Source organism: Pseudophryne corroboree, chromosome 1, assembly GCF_028390025.1.
Source record: "Pseudophryne corroboree isolate aPseCor3 chromosome 1, aPseCor3.hap2, whole genome shotgun sequence".
Classification (NCBI taxonomy): Eukaryota; Metazoa; Chordata; class Amphibia; order Anura; family Myobatrachidae; genus Pseudophryne; species Pseudophryne corroboree.
The window spans coordinates 67,852,800-67,871,845 of NC_086444.1; the positions used below are offsets into that span (position 1 = coordinate 67,852,800).

At 46.2% G+C, this 19,046-nt stretch overlaps 1 protein-coding gene across 3 annotated transcripts in view; it reads right to left on the bottom strand.

Moving 5' to 3' along the window:
* Positions 1 to 608: 608 nt before the first annotated feature.
* MTMR12 (myotubularin related protein 12) overlaps positions 609 to 19,046 on the bottom strand; it is a 109,792-nt gene continuing 91,354 nt past the window's right edge. For all 3 annotated transcript variants that reach the window (XM_063960412.1, XM_063960394.1, XM_063960403.1), the window contains 4 exons: positions 6,807 to 6,976; positions 6,296 to 6,466; positions 5,059 to 5,217; positions 609 to 2,940 (listed from right to left, as the gene is read on the bottom strand). In XM_063960412.1, the coding sequence (XP_063816482.1) occupies positions 2,365 to 2,940; positions 5,059 to 5,217; positions 6,296 to 6,466; positions 6,807 to 6,976 (1,076 nt within the window). In that variant the 3' untranslated portion in view covers positions 609 to 2,364. The remainder of the gene's footprint in view (positions 2,941 to 5,058; positions 5,218 to 6,295; positions 6,467 to 6,806; positions 6,977 to 19,046) is intronic.

Sequence of the window (19,046 nt, forward strand, 5' to 3'; positions counted from 1 at the left end):
TATCTACTCAACCATAGAAACCGATCCCAAGCTTTCAAGTTTAATTAGCAGCCTGCAATGTAGGACAGTAGCAAATGCCTTAGTAAAGTCTAGATAAATTATATAACACCCCCCCCCCCATCTATTACTTTAATCACAGAGTGAAAAAAAAACAAAAAACAACGTCAATAACACAATTCCCCCTCAGTAAATCCATGCTGTATGTGATCCTGTAAATTGCTGGACCTGAGATAATCTACAGCTGTTTCTTTTTAGAGTGCTTCCATCAATTTCCATACTACTGATGGGTTACTCAGCCAGCCGATTGTGGGGTCTATTCATGAAGCAGTGAAAAGAGCGGAGAAGTGAGCCTGTGGAGAAGTTGCCCATGGCAACCAATCAGCTGCTCCGTACAATTGTATAGTATGCAAATTCTAAATGTACAATAGTATAATTGTTACATGGAGCTGTGAGTGGAACCCGGTATCCTCACCCCCACACAGGACTGTGGTATATTTGGCAGCGGGCAGGGTTATCTGTGGGGCTATTATAATTCCTGAAGATACTTATTGTGATTTTCTCCAAGACAAACAGCATACAGAATAAATAACGTCACAGTAACGCACTCATTTGTTTAACATTTATAGAAAATAAAACATTGACTGCTATGAAGACAGTGCAGGAATAAAATACAGAACCACAAATAGACTACATAGATAAAAAATATATAATTACAAAATAGCAAATATATTACATCTCTCCTCCATAAAATGAATGAGGTAAAACTATTTTCCAATACACCAACAAGCATTTCAGACAGTAGATGAGCAGTAAGCAACGCCTGCTGCGCTACCTGCGTTCCGCACAGAATACTTCACCAGTGCAGCGCTACAGCTGAACATCCGGCTGCCCGTCGCTGCTGTAGAGTACAAGGCATGGATCGGTCCCCTTCAGCATAAGGTTACATAGCTTGGCAGTGAGCATTAACATACACAATAATCAGAGAATTGGTGGCGGGGGATAGATCAATTAACTAATCTAATACTTTAGTATTTTTTAATTAACCTGAAAGAACGAAAAACAGTTAAACATTTCAATTTACGTCCAAGTCAATATATTGAACCTCTATACAATAATACAATTTGGCTCTGCGTGGCTGCCAGGAGTAAACTCGGCACAATTCCGGTGACTACGCCAGCAGGAAACGGGTTGTAAGGAGTAAAAAGATTCCTTTGCATTTTTTCAAAAAGTTTAAAGAACGAGATTTAGGCAGTCCATCAAATTGACTTAAAAGCCAAATGTCATGAGAATTTTTGCACCAATGTTGATTTGTGCTCCGTTTCCTAGTGATGACCCCTAACGTCATAGGGAACAATGATCCCTCCTTTTATGTGTGTTATAGCTGTAGTCGGATAGAATGCACCCTTAGGCTGCCACTGGTTATTTATACCCCTTTTCCACTAGCTCAAAAAACAAGTGGAAAAGGGTCCCCCCGCAAAAACCCGGATCAAGTGACCTGTGAATCCTACCCTGGTAACTACCTGGGTAGGACACAGGAATGATCCGGGTAGGGTTGTAGTATAAACAGAAGCCATGTCGATGTGACACGGCTCCCGTTTACACTGTATGGAAGGGCGGCGCAGGGAGATCATGTGATCTCCCAGCGCCGCCCCTGCTGCGTCACCAACCTGGCAATATGCCGGTTTGGTGAGCGCAGTGGGAAAGGGGGCTGATCACGGGCCGCAGCTGGGTAGCACCCGTGTCAGGCTCCCGGCTGCAACCTGTGCTCAGTAGGTGGAAAAGGGGTATACGTCGCTAATCTAGGACAAAGGCCTCCCAAGTGTGAGATATCCTGTGCTAAAAATATGGGACTCAGCTGGAAAAAACTAGGACTATAGGGACTACTCTTGTGATAGCCCGTGTAAAAGTGATATGGGAATGACTAAGAATATTTGTCACGAGAATAATCCCAAGTCTATGACTTTACAGTAAACTAGAACAATGGAAGAAATAATCTATGAATGGAATATCTTCGAACCCATGACACTTGGGTACACAGCTTCTGGTTTGCAGACACCAGGATTATTAATCTACAGAACATTCTGTGTTTTATTTCTGGTCGAGGATTGGTCGCAATTTCTTTTGCGCTTTTCTACAAGACAGACTTGTAGGTTGTTCCCTGTGAACCGTTCATAATTGACGTGGTCTGTAAACAAGAGTTCTTAACCTATAGATTGTCTAGATGACTCAATACATGAATAATTGTTTGGAATATGGGTGGCCAATAACATAAAAACCCTTAGAAATAAATTATACATTTGGTAAGCAGAATATAGACAGCTGCCCGGCAACTAACAGTATATGACATGAGATGTTCCGCATGAATCATATGCTGCCCAAGTCAAAGTACTCATCATCCCTGTTCACAAGTTCATCCCCAGCTTCCCAACTCCGCCACGTGGTGGTAGATATGGAGGGTCTAAAGGAGCTTATATGGAGCAGGGCAAATGGATACAGTGATGAGCGACGGACGGACTTCTTGCGCCTGGTTTCCACGTCGTTTTCCTTAGCGAGCGTATGGTTGGAGTTGGGCCGCTCTTTAACCTTCTTCTTTAGACTCTGAATTTCATCCATAAGCTCCAAAATTCTCTGCATAGCAGCCACGTTGCCACCGCCCATAACCTGCGCTTCGGGAATCCAACGCAGGTGCCGCTGGGCCCAGGGGCAGATATCAGGTCCCTCTATGTGTGGCAGGATTAAACCATGAAAGTCCACTGGTTTCCGGTGCCAATTCTCGTAGAAGACCCGGTAGTTACTTGGCACTTCATCTGAGGAATTTATTAGTTTGCTGATCCTTTTGCCCAAGAGGCTTTTTATGAATGGTCCGGTTTCTTCCTTGAAGAATCCTCTTTTATTGGAAGTTTTTGATTGGGTAAGCGGCAGAGATAATTGCCTCTGATGCTGTGGAAAGATAAATAAGTATAATTGACATTACAGAAAACTTGAGGTTACAGTAGCCATGAAAAACCATGTATGTATGTATGTATGTATGTATGTAACTGCGGCAGGCTACAAGAACAACCTAGGTAAACACCATTTTTCTTGTTTTTTTTTTTACATTATAAATCACTTATAATTCTGCATAGCGATTACCATGGTAACCACAGTCACATGATGTAGTAAGCAGAGTGGCTATGAACATGCCCCTCTCTGCTCAGTCTGCACAATACAGTTCTCTAATCTGCCAATCACAACATGCTATGAGCCTGTGACTGTGTAAATAACAAATAGGCTGGATGCCCAACCAGAGAGATTTTGAAAAGGAGATAAGGACAGCTAAGAAAAATTACAATAAGATACATACTTAAAATGGTCCAGAAAAATTCCATCATCAAAACAACTATAGATTCATATGAACCAATCACTCAAGTCAAAATTACCCAACCAATATTTATCAGCGGATAAATATTATTGTTAGAATTAATGTTTTACATTACTATCTTTTCATTCTAGTAAGTACCGAAGACCCGCTGGATGAAATAACTCATCTATTGATCTAGAATCTTTACTTCTGTTTTAGCCTTATCAAACTTTAATATAGCATCTACCAGATGGCGGCTCTGCTGATCGGTGAGTGATTGACAGGAAGTGGGTGTTTCTGGGCGGAAACTCACCGTTTTCCGGGAGTGTGCTAAAAAAAAACGCAGGCGTGTCAGGCTAAAACGCAGGAGTGGCTGGAGAAACGGGGGAGTGGCTGGACGAACGCAGGGCGTGTTTGTGACCTCAAAGCAGGAACTAAACGGACTGAGATGATCGTAATCTAGGAGTAGGTCTGGAGCTACTCAGAAACTGCAGGAAAAGATTTTCGGAGCAGTTCTGCTAATTTTTCGTTTTCTATTCTGTTAAGCTAAGATACACTCCCAGAGGGCGGCGGCTTAGCGTTTGCACTGCTGCTAAAAGCAGCTAGCGAGCGATCAACTCGGAATGAGGGCCAATATACTTACCTATCCCTGTACACATCTTTTAACTAATTATGCTGCATTTTTCAGAATACCACCCTGAAAATGTTATCCCGTTATTGTCCAAATGAAGCTAACTAAAGTGCCAATAAATACCTTAAATGACAGATTTTCCCTATCGTTTCCTCTGCTCAGGGGCTGAGAACAAAAATCTGCATTATACCCTATGGAGAGGTAATGCGGGCTAACCTGTGCGGCTAAACGAATTGCGAAAAAAGTTGCATTTAACAACGTAAATGGGTTATGTCAGCTCATTTTATTCTCCCTACATTATTGTTGTTGTTTATGTGTACACACGTGTCCTCTAACACGTGGTCTAGTTATAAAACATTTATATTCATACTATGGGGTAAATTTACTAAAGGTTCTAAAAATTAAAATAGGCGACATTGCCCCTAGCAACCAGATTCTGTCTATCATTTCTCTATTGCATCCTAGAAAATGATATAGAGAAGCTGGTTGGTTTCTATGGTCACCAATGTTCATTTGTAGAACCTTTAGTAAATTTACCCGAGTGTTAAGGTGACAATATATAGACGCCAACTTATAATAAGACAATAGTACCGGATAAATCTGACAGTTTTGTTCAGAAACGGCTTACAATGTAATACTTATTTTAAGAGGAGACCGGATTGGTCAGACTATAAAGAGAAATTATTATTTTCACACGTATCTAATAAAAAGCTACATTTCAATATTATAATCATAACGAGTGGCCCTAAAAAGAGTTTTTTCTCTTTGTTTTTGATTACTAGCAAAAATATTTCATGTTCATTCATAAAATTAAAAAACATAATAACCTTTATGAGTATTTCTTAAAAACATAGATCAGTGAGCCTGCTCCCCTAGATAATGTGACATTAAGAACAGGATATAAAAGTGGTTCTGCTCTGGTAAGCTGTGGATTTTATTAGTGGAGTGTGTGAAATAAAACGGCTACACTGGAGACCCTAGCTATCCCTGCACATTTATGGTGAATCCATCATCGTATCCTTCACAGCTGTAAACAAATATGAAGAACTCGAAAAATATTCCGCGCAGCTGAAATAATACACGTTACCTTAGAGCGTGGCGCTTTCCGGCTTTTCTCCAGCTTGGACTTCCCTACGTAGAGAGGGTTGTTTAAGAACGACAGAGCTTTCAATTCAAACTGCACCGACCAATCCCAGACTGTGTAAAAACTCAAAGGTCCTCTTTGTTTACCCAGCCCGTCCTCGGCCTGCCAAGGGAGAAACAGAAAGCTTGCAGATTCCAGCAGGAAGAAAGTGGTCACAGCTTAAGGAAACTCTGCCCTTAGTGACCGAATAACTGGATCAAGTGTGCAATGCACTAGTTACATAGCGTGCCATTCCGGCTACTTAATATACGGGCAGAGCTTTTTTTTTTTGCAAAGACTATCTACACTCGTTAAAGGCACATACTCCAGAGTACTACAATGTAAAGACCAAATGTTTGAATTAAAATAGTAAATGGATGATAACCCTAAAACAAGCAGCCAGCTCTAGTTTATTCCATTCATACGTCTTGTCCTTGTACTATTCTGCCAGTCCTTGTCACTCCCTTAGGTCTTCAGCTCTGCACCTAACCCCCCCTCAACCCCAAATTTGTCCAGCTCCTCCTCCGTGCCATTCTATTTTTGTTATCCCACCAATTTGCATGCCAGTGCCCAGATGTTGTGCCCCAGGGGTGTGGTATGATGTGGGTGTGATCCCGGCACTGGGATCCCGAACGCCCAAATGCCCAGCAACGGGGCGAGCGCAAAAGAGCCCCCCCTTGCAGGCACGGTGGCGCTATTTATTCTCCCTCCAGGGGTGTCGTGGACACCCCAAGAGGGAGAATAGTTGTCGGTATGCCGGCTGTCGGGATTCCGGCGTCGGTATGCTGAGCGCCAGGATCCAGACAGCCGGCCAATCGAGTGCTACCCGTGCCCCAGTACTCACATGATCTCCGAGCTTGCTCACTCCCTCTCTCTAGGGCTCTGGTAAAGCCAACACCCTCTAGATGGTCAACTCCTACCACCCTCCCCTCCATTGCCCCTTCCCTCCCAATAAACAAAGGCACAGCTCCTCTTTCCCACCAAGAGACCACTGGCCTGCCCCGAAATACTCTAACTCGTTTCCTTATCCCCACAATGTTTTACGTTTCCTAATTACCATTTTTTTTTTTTTTTTTTTTACGTTTCCTCATTATCAACTTGTTCAAAACAGATCTATCTCCTGTCCCTATTTCACACAAAACCACTATACCCAGTTGTCAATTATGGTTATGTTTTTCGGCAGCAGTAAAGAGATTCTTACCCACTTGTGCGCATCTCTTTGGCATGGTGAATTGAAGAAGAATGTGCTGAAGATGGGTATGTTGATGCTATCCGAGAGAACAGTCAGGTAGGTCTCGGAGAACTCGAAAGCTAGTGGGTACTGCTGTACCAATTGCCACACACAATCCAGGAAGAGCAAGAAGACAGGAGCCTGGAATGCACAAAAATACCTCCAGGTTGGGTAATGTGCCCTGGCATTTAGAACACATACATAACAGCCTGTCCGATGGGCGGCGCTACCAGTAGGTGAACCTAGGCACCTCATTTTTATTTAATGCAGCCCCAGGACTCTGCGCCTGTTGTCATAAAGGGGCAGCAGTTGCAGCTTCATAGTGCCTCAATGTCCATGATTGGCTGCGAGTGGCACGCTGGGCAATGAAAGGCCCCAGAGAGGGTCAATTAGATTGCCCAGTGGACCTTCTGCAAGCCTACGGGCAAATACTAGGATTTGTACAGATGTTATGTTAGGACGGAGTAACCCTTTATCTAACCTCATTGTCATTTTTCCTGAGATGGTTGCATCTGTCCAGAAAAGCATGCCCTCCCATCACCCACTCCTTCTGGATGAGGCTCTGGAAGCCGTGCCGGGTGCGGAAGTGTGGATCCATCATGATCTGCACAAGACTGGCAATCAGACAGCAGAAATCGGACGCCGTGTCTTCTATAAGATGGTGAGAAAGGTACCAGGATACCAATATTATATTACAGCGTGTTATATTCCCTCAAGACCTTACACTATGTACTGTAAAAACTCATCTTAAATACTTTACATATTTTATAACCCAAGATCAATCCTCTTGGTATAGTTTAATGTGAACACCACAGTGGTGTTCCAACCATTGCTTAGCAACAGCAAATCACAAAGCTTGGTGACCCACAGGTGATCCCTACCTTTTTGACTAAACATTAGCATAGCAAGAATGGGGAGGAGCCTGTGCTGCTGCTGCAAACATTAACTCTTTGTTGCCTGGACGACTCCAGCCCACCCTTTACTCATGGTTCCAGTGTCTCCCACAGATGACAGAGAAAAATAACACACACATTTGTGTCTAGTTCACGCAATTTAAAATTAATATTTTTTTTGTTGCCATTTTTCCTTTACTGCGCGAGGCGAAATAATAGGATTTTAAATTACCTACCAGTAAATCCTTTTCTCGTAGTCCGTAGGGGATACTGGGAATCCATTTAATACCATGGGTATAGATGGGTCCACTAGGAGCCTTGGGCACTTATAGAATTTGACATTGTGCTTTGGCTCTTCCCTCTATGCCCCTCCTAGCAGACTCAGTCTAGGAAACTGTGCCCGAGGAGACGGACATACTTTGAGAGAAGGATAGATAAGGAAAGTGGTGAGATTACGAACCAGCACACACAAACCAAGAGAAAAGCCATGCTAACCAAACTTGAAAACAGGAACAGCTGAACCAAACAACATTAATTAACCAAGTAACAGTGCAGGAATAACGAAGCACCGGGCGGGCGCCCAGTATCCCCTACGGACTACGAGAAAAGGATTTACCGGTAGGTAATTAAAATCCTATTTTCTCTTACGTCCTAGGGGATACTGGGAATCCATTTAGTAACATGGGGAAGTACCAAATCTCCAAAACCGGGTGAGAGAGTGCCGAGGTTCCTGCAGAACCAATTGACTGACCAAACTGAAGGTCCTCAGAGGCCAAGGTATCGAACTTGTAAAATTTTGCAAACGCGTTCGAACCCGACCAAGTAGCTGCTCGGCAGAGCTGTAAAGCCAGGCCCGCCCGGCAGCCGCCCAAGAAGAACCCACCGACCTAGTAGAGTGGGCCTGTACAGATTTTGGAAGCGACAATCCTGCCGTGAAATAAGCATGCTGGATAGTGAGCCTAATCCAGCGTGCAATTGACTGCTTTGAAGCAAGACACCCAATCTTATTGGGATCATAGAGAACTAACAGTGAGTCTGATTTCCTATGACGAGCTGTTCTCTTTACATTAGTGATGAGCGGGTTCGGTTTCCGAGAAACCGAACCCCCCCGAACGTCACCCTTTTTACACGGGTCCGAGCCATACTCGGATTCTCCCGTATGGCTCGGTTAACCTGAGCGCGCCCGAACGTCATCATCCCGCTGTTGGATTCTCACGAGATTCGGATTCTATATAAGCAGCCGCGCGTCGCCGCCATTTTCACACGTGCATTGAGATTGATAGGGAGAGGACGTGGCTGGCGTCCTCTCCGTACTACTACTAATACGAGACAGTTGGTTGATCTGATTGCTTGTTTTATTTTACTATAATTGTGGGGAGAATTGGGGAGCAGCTGTTAGGAGGAGTACAGTACAGTGCAGAGTTTTGCTGATAAGTGAGTCGTGACCACCAGTTTTTTATCCGTTCTCTGCCTGAAAAAAACGCTCCATACCATATCTGTGCTCAGTGTGCTGCATGATATATCTGTGCTGAGTGCTCACACTGCTTAATTGTGGGGACTGGGGAGCAGCTATAGCAGGAGTACAGTGCACAGTTTTGCTGACAGTGACCACCAGTATACGTTTGTCTGCCTGAAAAACACTCCTGTGGTGGCTTTTTTTTATACTAGTTTAGCAGTTTGCTGACAGTGTCCACCAGGTCCATTATACTGTATATAGCAGTACGGTAGGCCACTGCTGTACCTACCTCTGTGTCGTCACTCATCATCCATTAATAATAATAAGTATACTATCCATCCATCTACATTGTATACCTGTGGTGGCTTTTTTTTTTATACTAGTTTAGCAGTTTGCTGGCAGTGTCCACCAGGTCCATTATACTGCATATAGCAGTACGGTAGGCCACTGCTGTACCTACCTCTGTGTCGTCACTCATCATCCATTAATAAGTATACTATCCATCCATCTACATTGTATACCTGTGGTGGCTTTTTTTTTTATACTAGTTTAGCAGTTTGCTGACAGTGTCCACCAGGTCCATTTATTATACTGTATATAGCAGTACGGTAGGCCACTGCTGTACCTACCTCTGTGTAGTCACTCGTCATCCATTAATAAGTATACTATCCATCCATCTACATTGTATACCTGTGGTGGCTTTTTTTTTATACTAGTTTAGCAGTTTGCTGACAGTGTCCACCAGGTCCATTATACTGTATATAGCAGTACGGTAGGCCACTGCTGTACCTACCTCTGTGTCGTCACTCGTCATCCATTAAGTATACTATCCATCCATCTACATTGTATACCTGTGGTGCCTTTTAGTTGTGCGCATTAAAATATGGAGAACAAAAATGTGGAGGTTAAAAAAATAGGGAAAGATCAAGATCCACTTCCACCTCGTGCTGAAGCTGCTGCCACTAGTCATGGCCGAGACGATGAAATGCCATCAACGTCGTCTGCCAAGGCAGATGCCCAATGTCATAGTACAGAGCATGTAAAATCCAAAACACAAAAGATCAGTAAAATGCCTCAAAAATCAAAATTAAAAGCGTCTGAGGAGAAGCGTAAACTTGCCAATATGCCATTTACGACACGGAGTGGCAAGGAACGGCTGAGGCCCTGGCCTATGTTCATGGCTAGTGGTTCAGCTTCACATGAGGATGGAAGCACTCATCCTCTCGCTAGAAAAAAGAAAAGACTTAAGCTGGCAAAAGCACAGCAAAGAACTGTGCGTTCTTCGAAATCACAAATCCCCAAGGAGAGTCCAATTGTGTCGGTTGCGATGCCTGACCTTCCAAACACTGGACGGGAAGAGCTTGTGCCTTCCACCATTTGCACGCCCCCTGCAAGTGCTGGAAGGAGCACCCGCAGTCCAGTTCCTGATAGTCAAATTGAAGATGTCACTGTTGAAGTACACCAGGATGAGGATATGGGTGTTGCTGGCGCTGGGGAGGAAATTGACAAGGAGGATTCTGATGGTGAGGTGGTTTGTTTAAGTCAGGCACCCGGGGAGACACCTGTTGTCCGTGGGAGGAATATGGCCATTGACATGCCTGGTCAAAATACAAAAAAAATCAGCTCTTCGGTGTGGAATTATTTCAACACAAATGCGGACAACAGGTGTCAAGCCGTGTGTTGCCTTTGTCAAGCTGTAATAAGTAGGGGTAAGGACGTTAACCACCTCGGAACATCCTCCCTTATACGTCACCTGCAGCGCATTCATCATAAGTCAGTGACAAGTTCAAAAACTTTGGGCGACAGCGGAAGCAGTCCACTGACCAGTAAATCCCTTCCTCTTGTAACCAAGCTCCTGCAAACCACACCACCAACTCCCTCAGTGTCAATTTCCTCCTTACCCAGGAAAGCCAATAGTCCTGCAGGACATGTCACTGGCAAGTCTGACGAGTCCTCTCCTGCCTGGGATTCCTCCGATGCATCCTTGAGTGTAACGCCTACTGCTGCTGGGAGTCGATCGTCATCCCAGAGGGGAAGTCGGAATACCACTTGTACTACTTCCAGTAAGCAATTGACTGTCCAACAGTCCTTTGCGAGGAAGATGAAATATCACAGCAGTCATCCTGCTGCAAAGCGGATAACTGAGGCCTTGGCAGCCTGGGCAGTGAGAAACGTGGTTCCGGTATCCATCGTTAATTCAGAGCCAACTATAGACTTGATTGAGGTACTGTGTCCCCGGTACCAAATACCATCTAGGTTCCATTTCTCTAGGCAGGCGATACCGAAAATGTACACAGACCTCAGAAAAAGACTCACCAGTGTCCTAAAAAATGCAGTTGTACCCAATGTCCACTTAACCATGGACATGTGGACAAGTGGAGCAGGGCAGACTCAGGACTATATGACAGCCCACTGGGTAGATGTATTGCCTCCCGCTGCAAGAACAGCAGCGGCGGCACCAGTAGCAGCATCTCGCAAACGCCAACTCGTTCCTAGGCAGGCTACGCTTTGTATCACCGCTTTCCAGAATACGCACACAGCTGAAAACCTCTTACGGCAACTGAGGAAGATCATCGCAGAATGGCTTACCCCAATTGGACTCTCCTTGGGATTTGTGACATCGGACAACGCCAGCAATATTGTGCGTGCATTACATCTGGGCAAATTCCAGCACGTCCCATGTTTTGCACATACCTTGAATTTGGTTGTGCAGAATTATTTAAAAAACGACAGGGGCGTGCAAGAGATGCTGTCGGTGGCCCGAAGAATTGCGGGCCACTTTCGGCGTTCAGGCACCGCGTACAGAAGACTGGAGCACCACCAAAAATACCTGAACCTGCCCTGCCATCATCTGAAGCAAGAGGTGGTAACGAGGTGGAATTCAACCCTCTATATGCTTCAGAGGATGGAGGAGCAGCAAAAGGCCATTCAAGCCTATACATCTGGCCACGATATAGGCAAAGGAGGTGGAATGCACCTGTCTCAAGCGCAGTGGAGAATGATTTCAACGTTGTGCAAGGTTCTGCAACCCTTTGAACTTGCCACACGTGAAGTCAGTTCAGACACTGCCAGCCTGAGTCAGGTCATTCCCCTCATCAGGCTTTTGCAGAAGAAGCTGGAGAGATTGAAGGAGGAGCTAAAACAGAGCGATTCCGCTAGGCATGTGGGACTTGTGGATGGAGCCCTTCATTCGCTTAACCAGGATTCACGGGTGGTCAATCTGTTGAAATCAGAGCACTACATTTTGGCAACCGTGCTCGATCCTAGATTTAAAACCTACGTTGTATCTCTCTTTCCGGCAGACACAAGTCTGCAGGGGTTCAAAGACCTGCTGGTGAGAAAATTGTCAAGTCAAGCGGAACGTGACCCGTCAACAGCTCCTCCTTCACATTCTCCCGCAACTGGGGGTGCGAGGAAAAGGCTAAGAATTCCGAGCCCACCCGCTGGCGGTGATGCAGGGCAGTCTGGAGCGAGTGCTGACATCTGGTCCGGACTGAAGGACCTGCCAACGATTACTGACATGTCGTCTACTGTCACTGCATATGATTCTCTCACCATTGAAAGAATGGTGGAGGATTATATGAGTGACCGCATCCAAGTAGGCACGTCAGACTGGCAGGAAAAAGAGTCAATTTGGAGGCCCTTGCAGAAACTGGCTTTATTCTACCTAAGTTGCCCTCCCTCCAGTGTGTACTCCGAAAGAGTGTTTAGTGCAGCCGCTCACCTTGTCAGCAATCGGCGTACAAGGTTACTTCCAGAAAATGTGGAGAAGATGATGTTCATTAAAATGAATTATAATCAATTCCTCCGTGGAGACATTCACCAGCAGCAATTGCCTCCAGAAAGTACACGGGGACCTGAGATGGTGGATTCCAGTGGGGACGAATTAATAATCTGTGAGGAGGGGGATGTACACAGTGAAAGGGGTGATGAATCGGACGATGATGATGAGGTGGACATCTTGCCTCTGTAGAGCCAGTTTGTGCAAGGAGAGATTGATTGCTTCTTTTTTGGTGGGGGCCCAAACCAACCAGTCATTTCAGTCACAGTCGTGTGGCAGACCCTGTCGCTGAAATGATGGGTTCGTTAAAGTGTGCATGTCCTGTTCATACAACATAAGGGTGGATGGGAGGGCCCAAGGACAATTCCATCTTGCACCTCTTTTTTCTTTCATTTTTCTTTGCATCAAGTGCTGTTTGGAGAGTATTTTTTTGAAGGGCCATCCTGCCTGACACTGCAGTGTCACTCCTAGATGGGCCAGGTGTTTGTGTCGGCCACTTGGGTCGCTGAGCTTAGTCACACAGCTACCTCATTGCGCCTCTTTTTCTTTGCATCATGTGCTGTTTGGGGAGTATTTTTTTCAAGTGCCATCCTGTCTGACACTGCAGTGCCACTCCTAGATGGGCCAGGTGTTTGTGTCGGCCACTTGTGTCGCTTAGCTTAGCCATCCAGTGACCTTGGTGCAAATTTTAGGACTAAAAATAATATTGTGAGGTGTTCAGAATAGACTGGAAATGAGTGGAAATTATGGTTATTGAGGTTAATAATACTATGGGATCAAAATGACCCCCAAATTCTATGATTTAAGCTGTTTTTTAGTGTTTTTTGAAAAAAAACACCCGAATCCAAAACACACCCGAATCCGACAAAAAATTTCCGGTGAGGTTTTGCCATAACGCGTTCGAACCCAAAACACGGCCGCGGAACCGAACCCAAAACCAAAACCCGAAAAATTTCCGGTGCACATCACTACTTTACATACACCATGAAAGCCCTCACAACATCCAAAGACTTTGAAGTAGTAGAGGTGTCCATAACAACCGGAACCGCAATAGGTTGGTTGATGTGAAAAGCAGACACCACCTTAGGAAGAAAATGCTGAGGAGTTCTAAGTTCAGCTCTGTCCTCATGGAAAATTAAGTAGGGGCTCTTGTGAGACAATGCCCCTAGCTGCGACACACGTCTTGCCGAGGCAAAGGCCAACAGTGTGACGGTCTTTCACGCAAGGGGGTAAATTTACTAAGGTGGGAGATTTTTAAAACTGATGATGTTGCTCATGGCAACCAATCAGAATCTATTTATTATCTGCTAGAAGCAGCTAGATAAATGTTAAGTAGAATCTGATTGGTTGCCATAGGCAACAGCACCAGTTCTGAAAAACTCCCACCTTAGTAAATTTACCCCAAGGTATTTTACGTCAACCTCCTGTAACGGTTCAAACCAGTCCGATTGGAGAAACTGCAGCACCAAATTGAGATCCCAAAGTGCCGTGGGAGGCACAAAGGGAGGTTGGATGTGCAGAACACCTTTCAAGAATGTCTAGATATCAGGGAGAGAAGCCAATTGTTTCTGAAAGAAAATAGACAAGGCCGATATCTGGACTTTTATGGAGCCGAGACGTAGACCCACATCCACACCTGACTGCAGAAAAAGCAACGTCCCAGATGAAATTCCACTGCAGAATATTATCTGCTCTCACACCAAAACACGTATTTCTTCCAAATACAGTGGTAATAATTAGACGTTACCCCCTTCCTGGCCTGGATCATAGTTGGGATGACCTTGTCAGGAATCCCTCTCTTAGCTAGAATCAGCCCTTCACCTTCCATGCCATCAAACGTAGCCGTGGTAAGTCTTGATAGACGAACGGGCCCTGTTGCAGAAGATCCTCTCGCAGAGGCCACGGATCTTCGACCAGCATCTCCAGAAGATCTGCATACCAGGCCCTTCGTGGCCAGTCTGGAGCAATGAGGATTGCTTGAACCTTTTCCCTTTTTATTCTTTTTAGAAATCTTGGGATCAGAGGAAGTGGAGGAAACACGTACACCACCTGATAGACCCATGGAGTCGTCAGAGCGTCTACCGCCACTGCCTGTGGGACCCTCGACCTAGAACAATACCGCCTGAGCTTCTTGTTGAGACGAGAGGCCATCATGTTGATTTGTGGATATCCCCACTGACGTGTCAAGTACTTGAACACCTCCGGGTGAAGCCCCCACTCTTCGGGCGCAGGACGTGTCTGCTGAGGAAGTCTGCTTCCCAGTTGTCTACTCCCGGAATGAAGACCGCTGACAACGCAACAGTGTGTTTGTCTGCCCAGAGGAGAATTCTTGACACCTCTGACATTGCGGATCTGCTTTTCGTTCTGCCCTGCCGGTTTATGTACGTTACCGCCGTCACATTGTCTGACTGGACTTGAATGGCCTGATTCCGAAGAAGAGATAGGGCTGTCTACAACGCCCTTCTGCAGGCTTCGAGTTCCAGGATGTTTATTGGAAGGATGGTTTCCTGACTTGACCATCTTCCCTGAAACTGCACCCCCTGGGTGACTGCGCCCCAACCTCTGTAGCTTGCGTCTGTGGTTAGCAGAATACAATTCTGAATCCCGGACTGACGACCCTCGATTAGGTGAGAAGTCTGAAGCCACCATAGAAGAGAGATCCTGGTTTTTGGCGACAGACGAATCCTCTGGTGCATGTGTAGATGCGATCCGGACCATTTGTCCAACAGATCGAGCTGGAAGGGTCTTACATGAAACCTTCCGTACTGAAGCGCCTCATAAGAGGCCACCATTTTCAAAAGAAGACGAATGCACAGATATCTGGGTTGGCTTCAGGACAGCCCGAACCATCGACTGGATTACCAATGCCTTTTCCAAAGGAAGGAACACTTTCTGAGACTCCGTGTCCAGTATCATTCCCAGGAAAGGAAGCCTCCGTGTTGGCTCTAGGTGAGATTTCGGAAGGTTCAGAATCCACCCGTGATCCAGGAGTAGTCTTGTTGAGAGGGCAATGCTGTCCAACAACCGCTCCCTGGACGGTGCCTTTATCAGAAGATCGTCCAGGTACAGAATTATGCTCACTCCCTGTTTGCGGAGTAGAAACATCATCTCTGCCATCACCTTGGTGAACACCGTTGGTGCCGTGGAGAGGCCAAATGGCAGGGCCTGGAACTGGTAGCGACGGTCCTGCAATCCAAACCGCAGATAATCTTGATGGAGGCGGCCAGATCGGAATGTGAAGGTACGCATCCTTGATATCCAGAGACACTAGGAATTCCCCCTCCTCCAGACCTGAGATCACCGCTCTCAGAGACTCCATCATGAATTTGAACTCTCTTAAGTATGGGTTCAACAACTTGAGGTTCAGTAGTGTTCACTCTAGGCTGTTTTAGCAGGGCGCCGCGCCCTCCCCGATTTTTTAAAGTCAAAATCCGCCTTTCCCCTTTTGCGGCGCCCTGCTAGAACAGCCGCCCACTTCCTGCCCTTCCAGCGTGTAAAGATTCCGTGCGCATGGCATCCATTCACGCTATGGGAGAGAGCTGGGGGAAGCCCAGCACAGACGGAGGTGCTGGGCACGCCCCCAACAGTGACGTCGACAGATGCCCCCTATAGCAACGTCTGTGGGCCGCACCGCCCACTAAAACAACGTTAGTGTGACCACGCCCCCTAATTTACATGGCTGCGCCCCGTTTTGGGCACAGAGTCCGGCGCCCTGCCCCATGTTAATTCTAGAAGGAACACTAGTTCAGTATTGGCCTTAGGCCTTGCCGAACCGTCCGGTTTCGGTACTACAAACAAGTTGGAGTAGTATCTCTTGTTTCGTAGGTGAGGTGGAACTGGAACAATGACCTGAGTCTGTACCAGTTTTTGAATGGCGTCCTGTAAAGTTATACTTGCGTCTTGTGAAACTGGTAAGCCTGATTTGAAGAATCTGTGAGGTGGGAACTCCAGTCTGTAGCCCTGGGAAATAAGATCTATGATCCAGGGATCCTGGCACGAACTTGTCCAGATGTGATTGAGGAATTTTAGACAGGCTCCCACCTGACAGTCTTCCAGGCATCTCGGTCCAGTGTCATGCTGAAGGTTTTGAGGAAGCAGATCTGGAGCCCTGTTCCTGTGAACCAGCAGTTGCTGGTTTGTGTGGTTTACCTCTAGAGCCTCTAGTGGCTGTAGAAGAACCTCTGGGTTTGCCCCTAAACGTGGCAGTCCGAAAAGGACTGCAAATTGGGGCCTGAATAAGCCTTCCTGGCTGGGGGAGCTGCAGAAGATAGATATGTGGACTTACCCGCAGTAGCTTTGGAGATCCATTTGTCTAGTTCATCTTCAAATAAGGCCTCTCCTGTGAAGGGTAGGCCTTCCACTCCTTTCCTGGATTCCGCGTCAGCAGCCCATTGGCGTAGCCATAAGTCCCTGCGTGCTGACACCGCCATAGCAATGGTATGTGCATTAAGCAAACCTATTTCTTTTATGGCTTCCACCATAACGTTTGCAGAGTCCTGTATATGCTGCAGGAGTAAAATAATCTCCCCTTGAGGTAAGGTATCTAGCCCCTCAATTAAGTTACCCTACCATTTGGCAATGGATTTTGTAATCCATCCACATGCTATAGTGGGTCTCTGTGCCACCCCAGCAGCTGTATACAAGGAATTGAGTGTGGTCTCAATTCTACGATCAGCCAAATCTTTCAAGGAGGCTGCACCCGGGACTGGTAATACAATGTTTCGTGACAGGCTGGATACTGATGCATCCACTATCGGTGGATTTTCCCATTTTTTCCTATCCTCAGGAGGAAAAGGAAAAGATAGTAACCTTTTAGGGATTTGAAATTTCCTATCAGGATTAACCCACGGTTGTTCAAACAGGGTATTTAGTTCCTTTGAGACAGGAAAAGTGGCTGAGGATCTCTTTTTTTATATTAAAATAAGATTCCTCACTATCTTCTGTCACCTTATAAGGGATATGCAGAACTTCTCTTATAGCCACCATGAGAGCTTCTATTCCCTGTGACAAAGTACCCTCCCCCACCTCTGAGTCCACCTCCCCCTCCTCCATGTCAGACTCCTCATCCTCAGTCAGACTGCAGGATATGGGCTAAAGTACGTTTTTGTGGACAAATGGCAGGGGACAGAGACGCTGGTTTGGGTACCGAGACTTTTCATAAGCTTAGTAATAGATTGTCTTGAGAATTGCGTCTCTTTCTCAGTGTGGGACAATTTTGTAGAAATATTGGAAATCATTCCCCTTATGGAGTCCAGCCATGCTGGCTCTGCCCTGCTAGCCTGGGAAGGGACAGTACATTGAGTACAGACTGGTGAACCCCCCTCCCCCGGGGAAGTGGAACACTGTGCCTTAAATGAATCACATTCTTTGTTTGACATACTGTAATAGCGACAGCATACACACACAGGAAAAGGGTAAATACACAACTGACCCACAAAGAGCCCTTCCAGGGAGACACAAAGTATGGAGCCAGCACACAGCGTCCTTACCGCTAATGCCAAGCTTAGCCGGGTCGCAGACTAAGTTCCCAGATTGGGGACTTACTGTAGTACACTAATAATCGCTCCTCCCCTGCTATGACCCCCTGGTACCGCTGAGGTAATCTGGAGTCTCTCTGGAGGAGCTGGGAGTCCCTGTCAGTCAGCGTCTGTGTCCACTGCAGAGGGAAAATGGCGCCTTTGACCTGCTGGCTCCGCTCATAGTGAAGTCCCGCCCCTGCAATGGCGCGCAGTCTTCCCACTTTTTATTTGTACTGGCTGAGGTACATTTAGTGCTTAAAATGGAGTAAGCCCCCTTTTAAGTCTGTGATGCCAGTCTGGGTACTGTGTACACCTATAGTGTACTTAGACTCCTTTCGCCCCCTCAGAAGCTGTGCGTCAGCACTGTGTACTGAGTCTGGAGACCCAGCAGCCCCATGTAGAAGCCATACGTCTCCGTACCCTCGTGCTGCCATAATGGCCGGCGACCCGCCAACCGGGACACTGGCTTAGTACTCACCACTCTTTCTTCTGGCTCTGTTAGGGGTGGCGGCATGCTGCGGGAATGTATGCTTGCCGTGGTGGGGCCTGCAAATAGTTCCCTCAAAAGCTAGTTTCCTGTCAGCAGAGAACGGGACCATTAACCCTTAAAGAGGTTGGGCCGTTGCGCCCCCCCACCCCCACAAGTACCATAAAGCAGGCAGCCTAGTACCATCCAGTCCTGCCTGAAAATAACAAATATATAAAATAAATGCAGAAAACTCTTCAGGAGCTTCCATAAGCGTGACCGGCTCCTCCGGGCACATTTTCTAAACTTAGTCTGGTAGGAGGGGAATAGAGGGAGGAGCCATCGCACACTGTCAAATTCTTAAAGTGCCCAAGGCTCCTAGTGGACCCGTCTATACCCCGTGGTACTAAATGGATTGGTCAGCCGGCTGTCACGTGTTCTGGATAGCCAACACGAGAGATCCAAACTAGCAAAAATTTGCCAGAAAGTGGACAAACTAACCGAACCGCTCGTCTCTAATTCCAACGCCTTCTGAGCGAAACATGGTATTTTATGTTTGTGTGCTGCACAAATACGGATGTTGATAAGAGAGACTAAAGAGTGAAC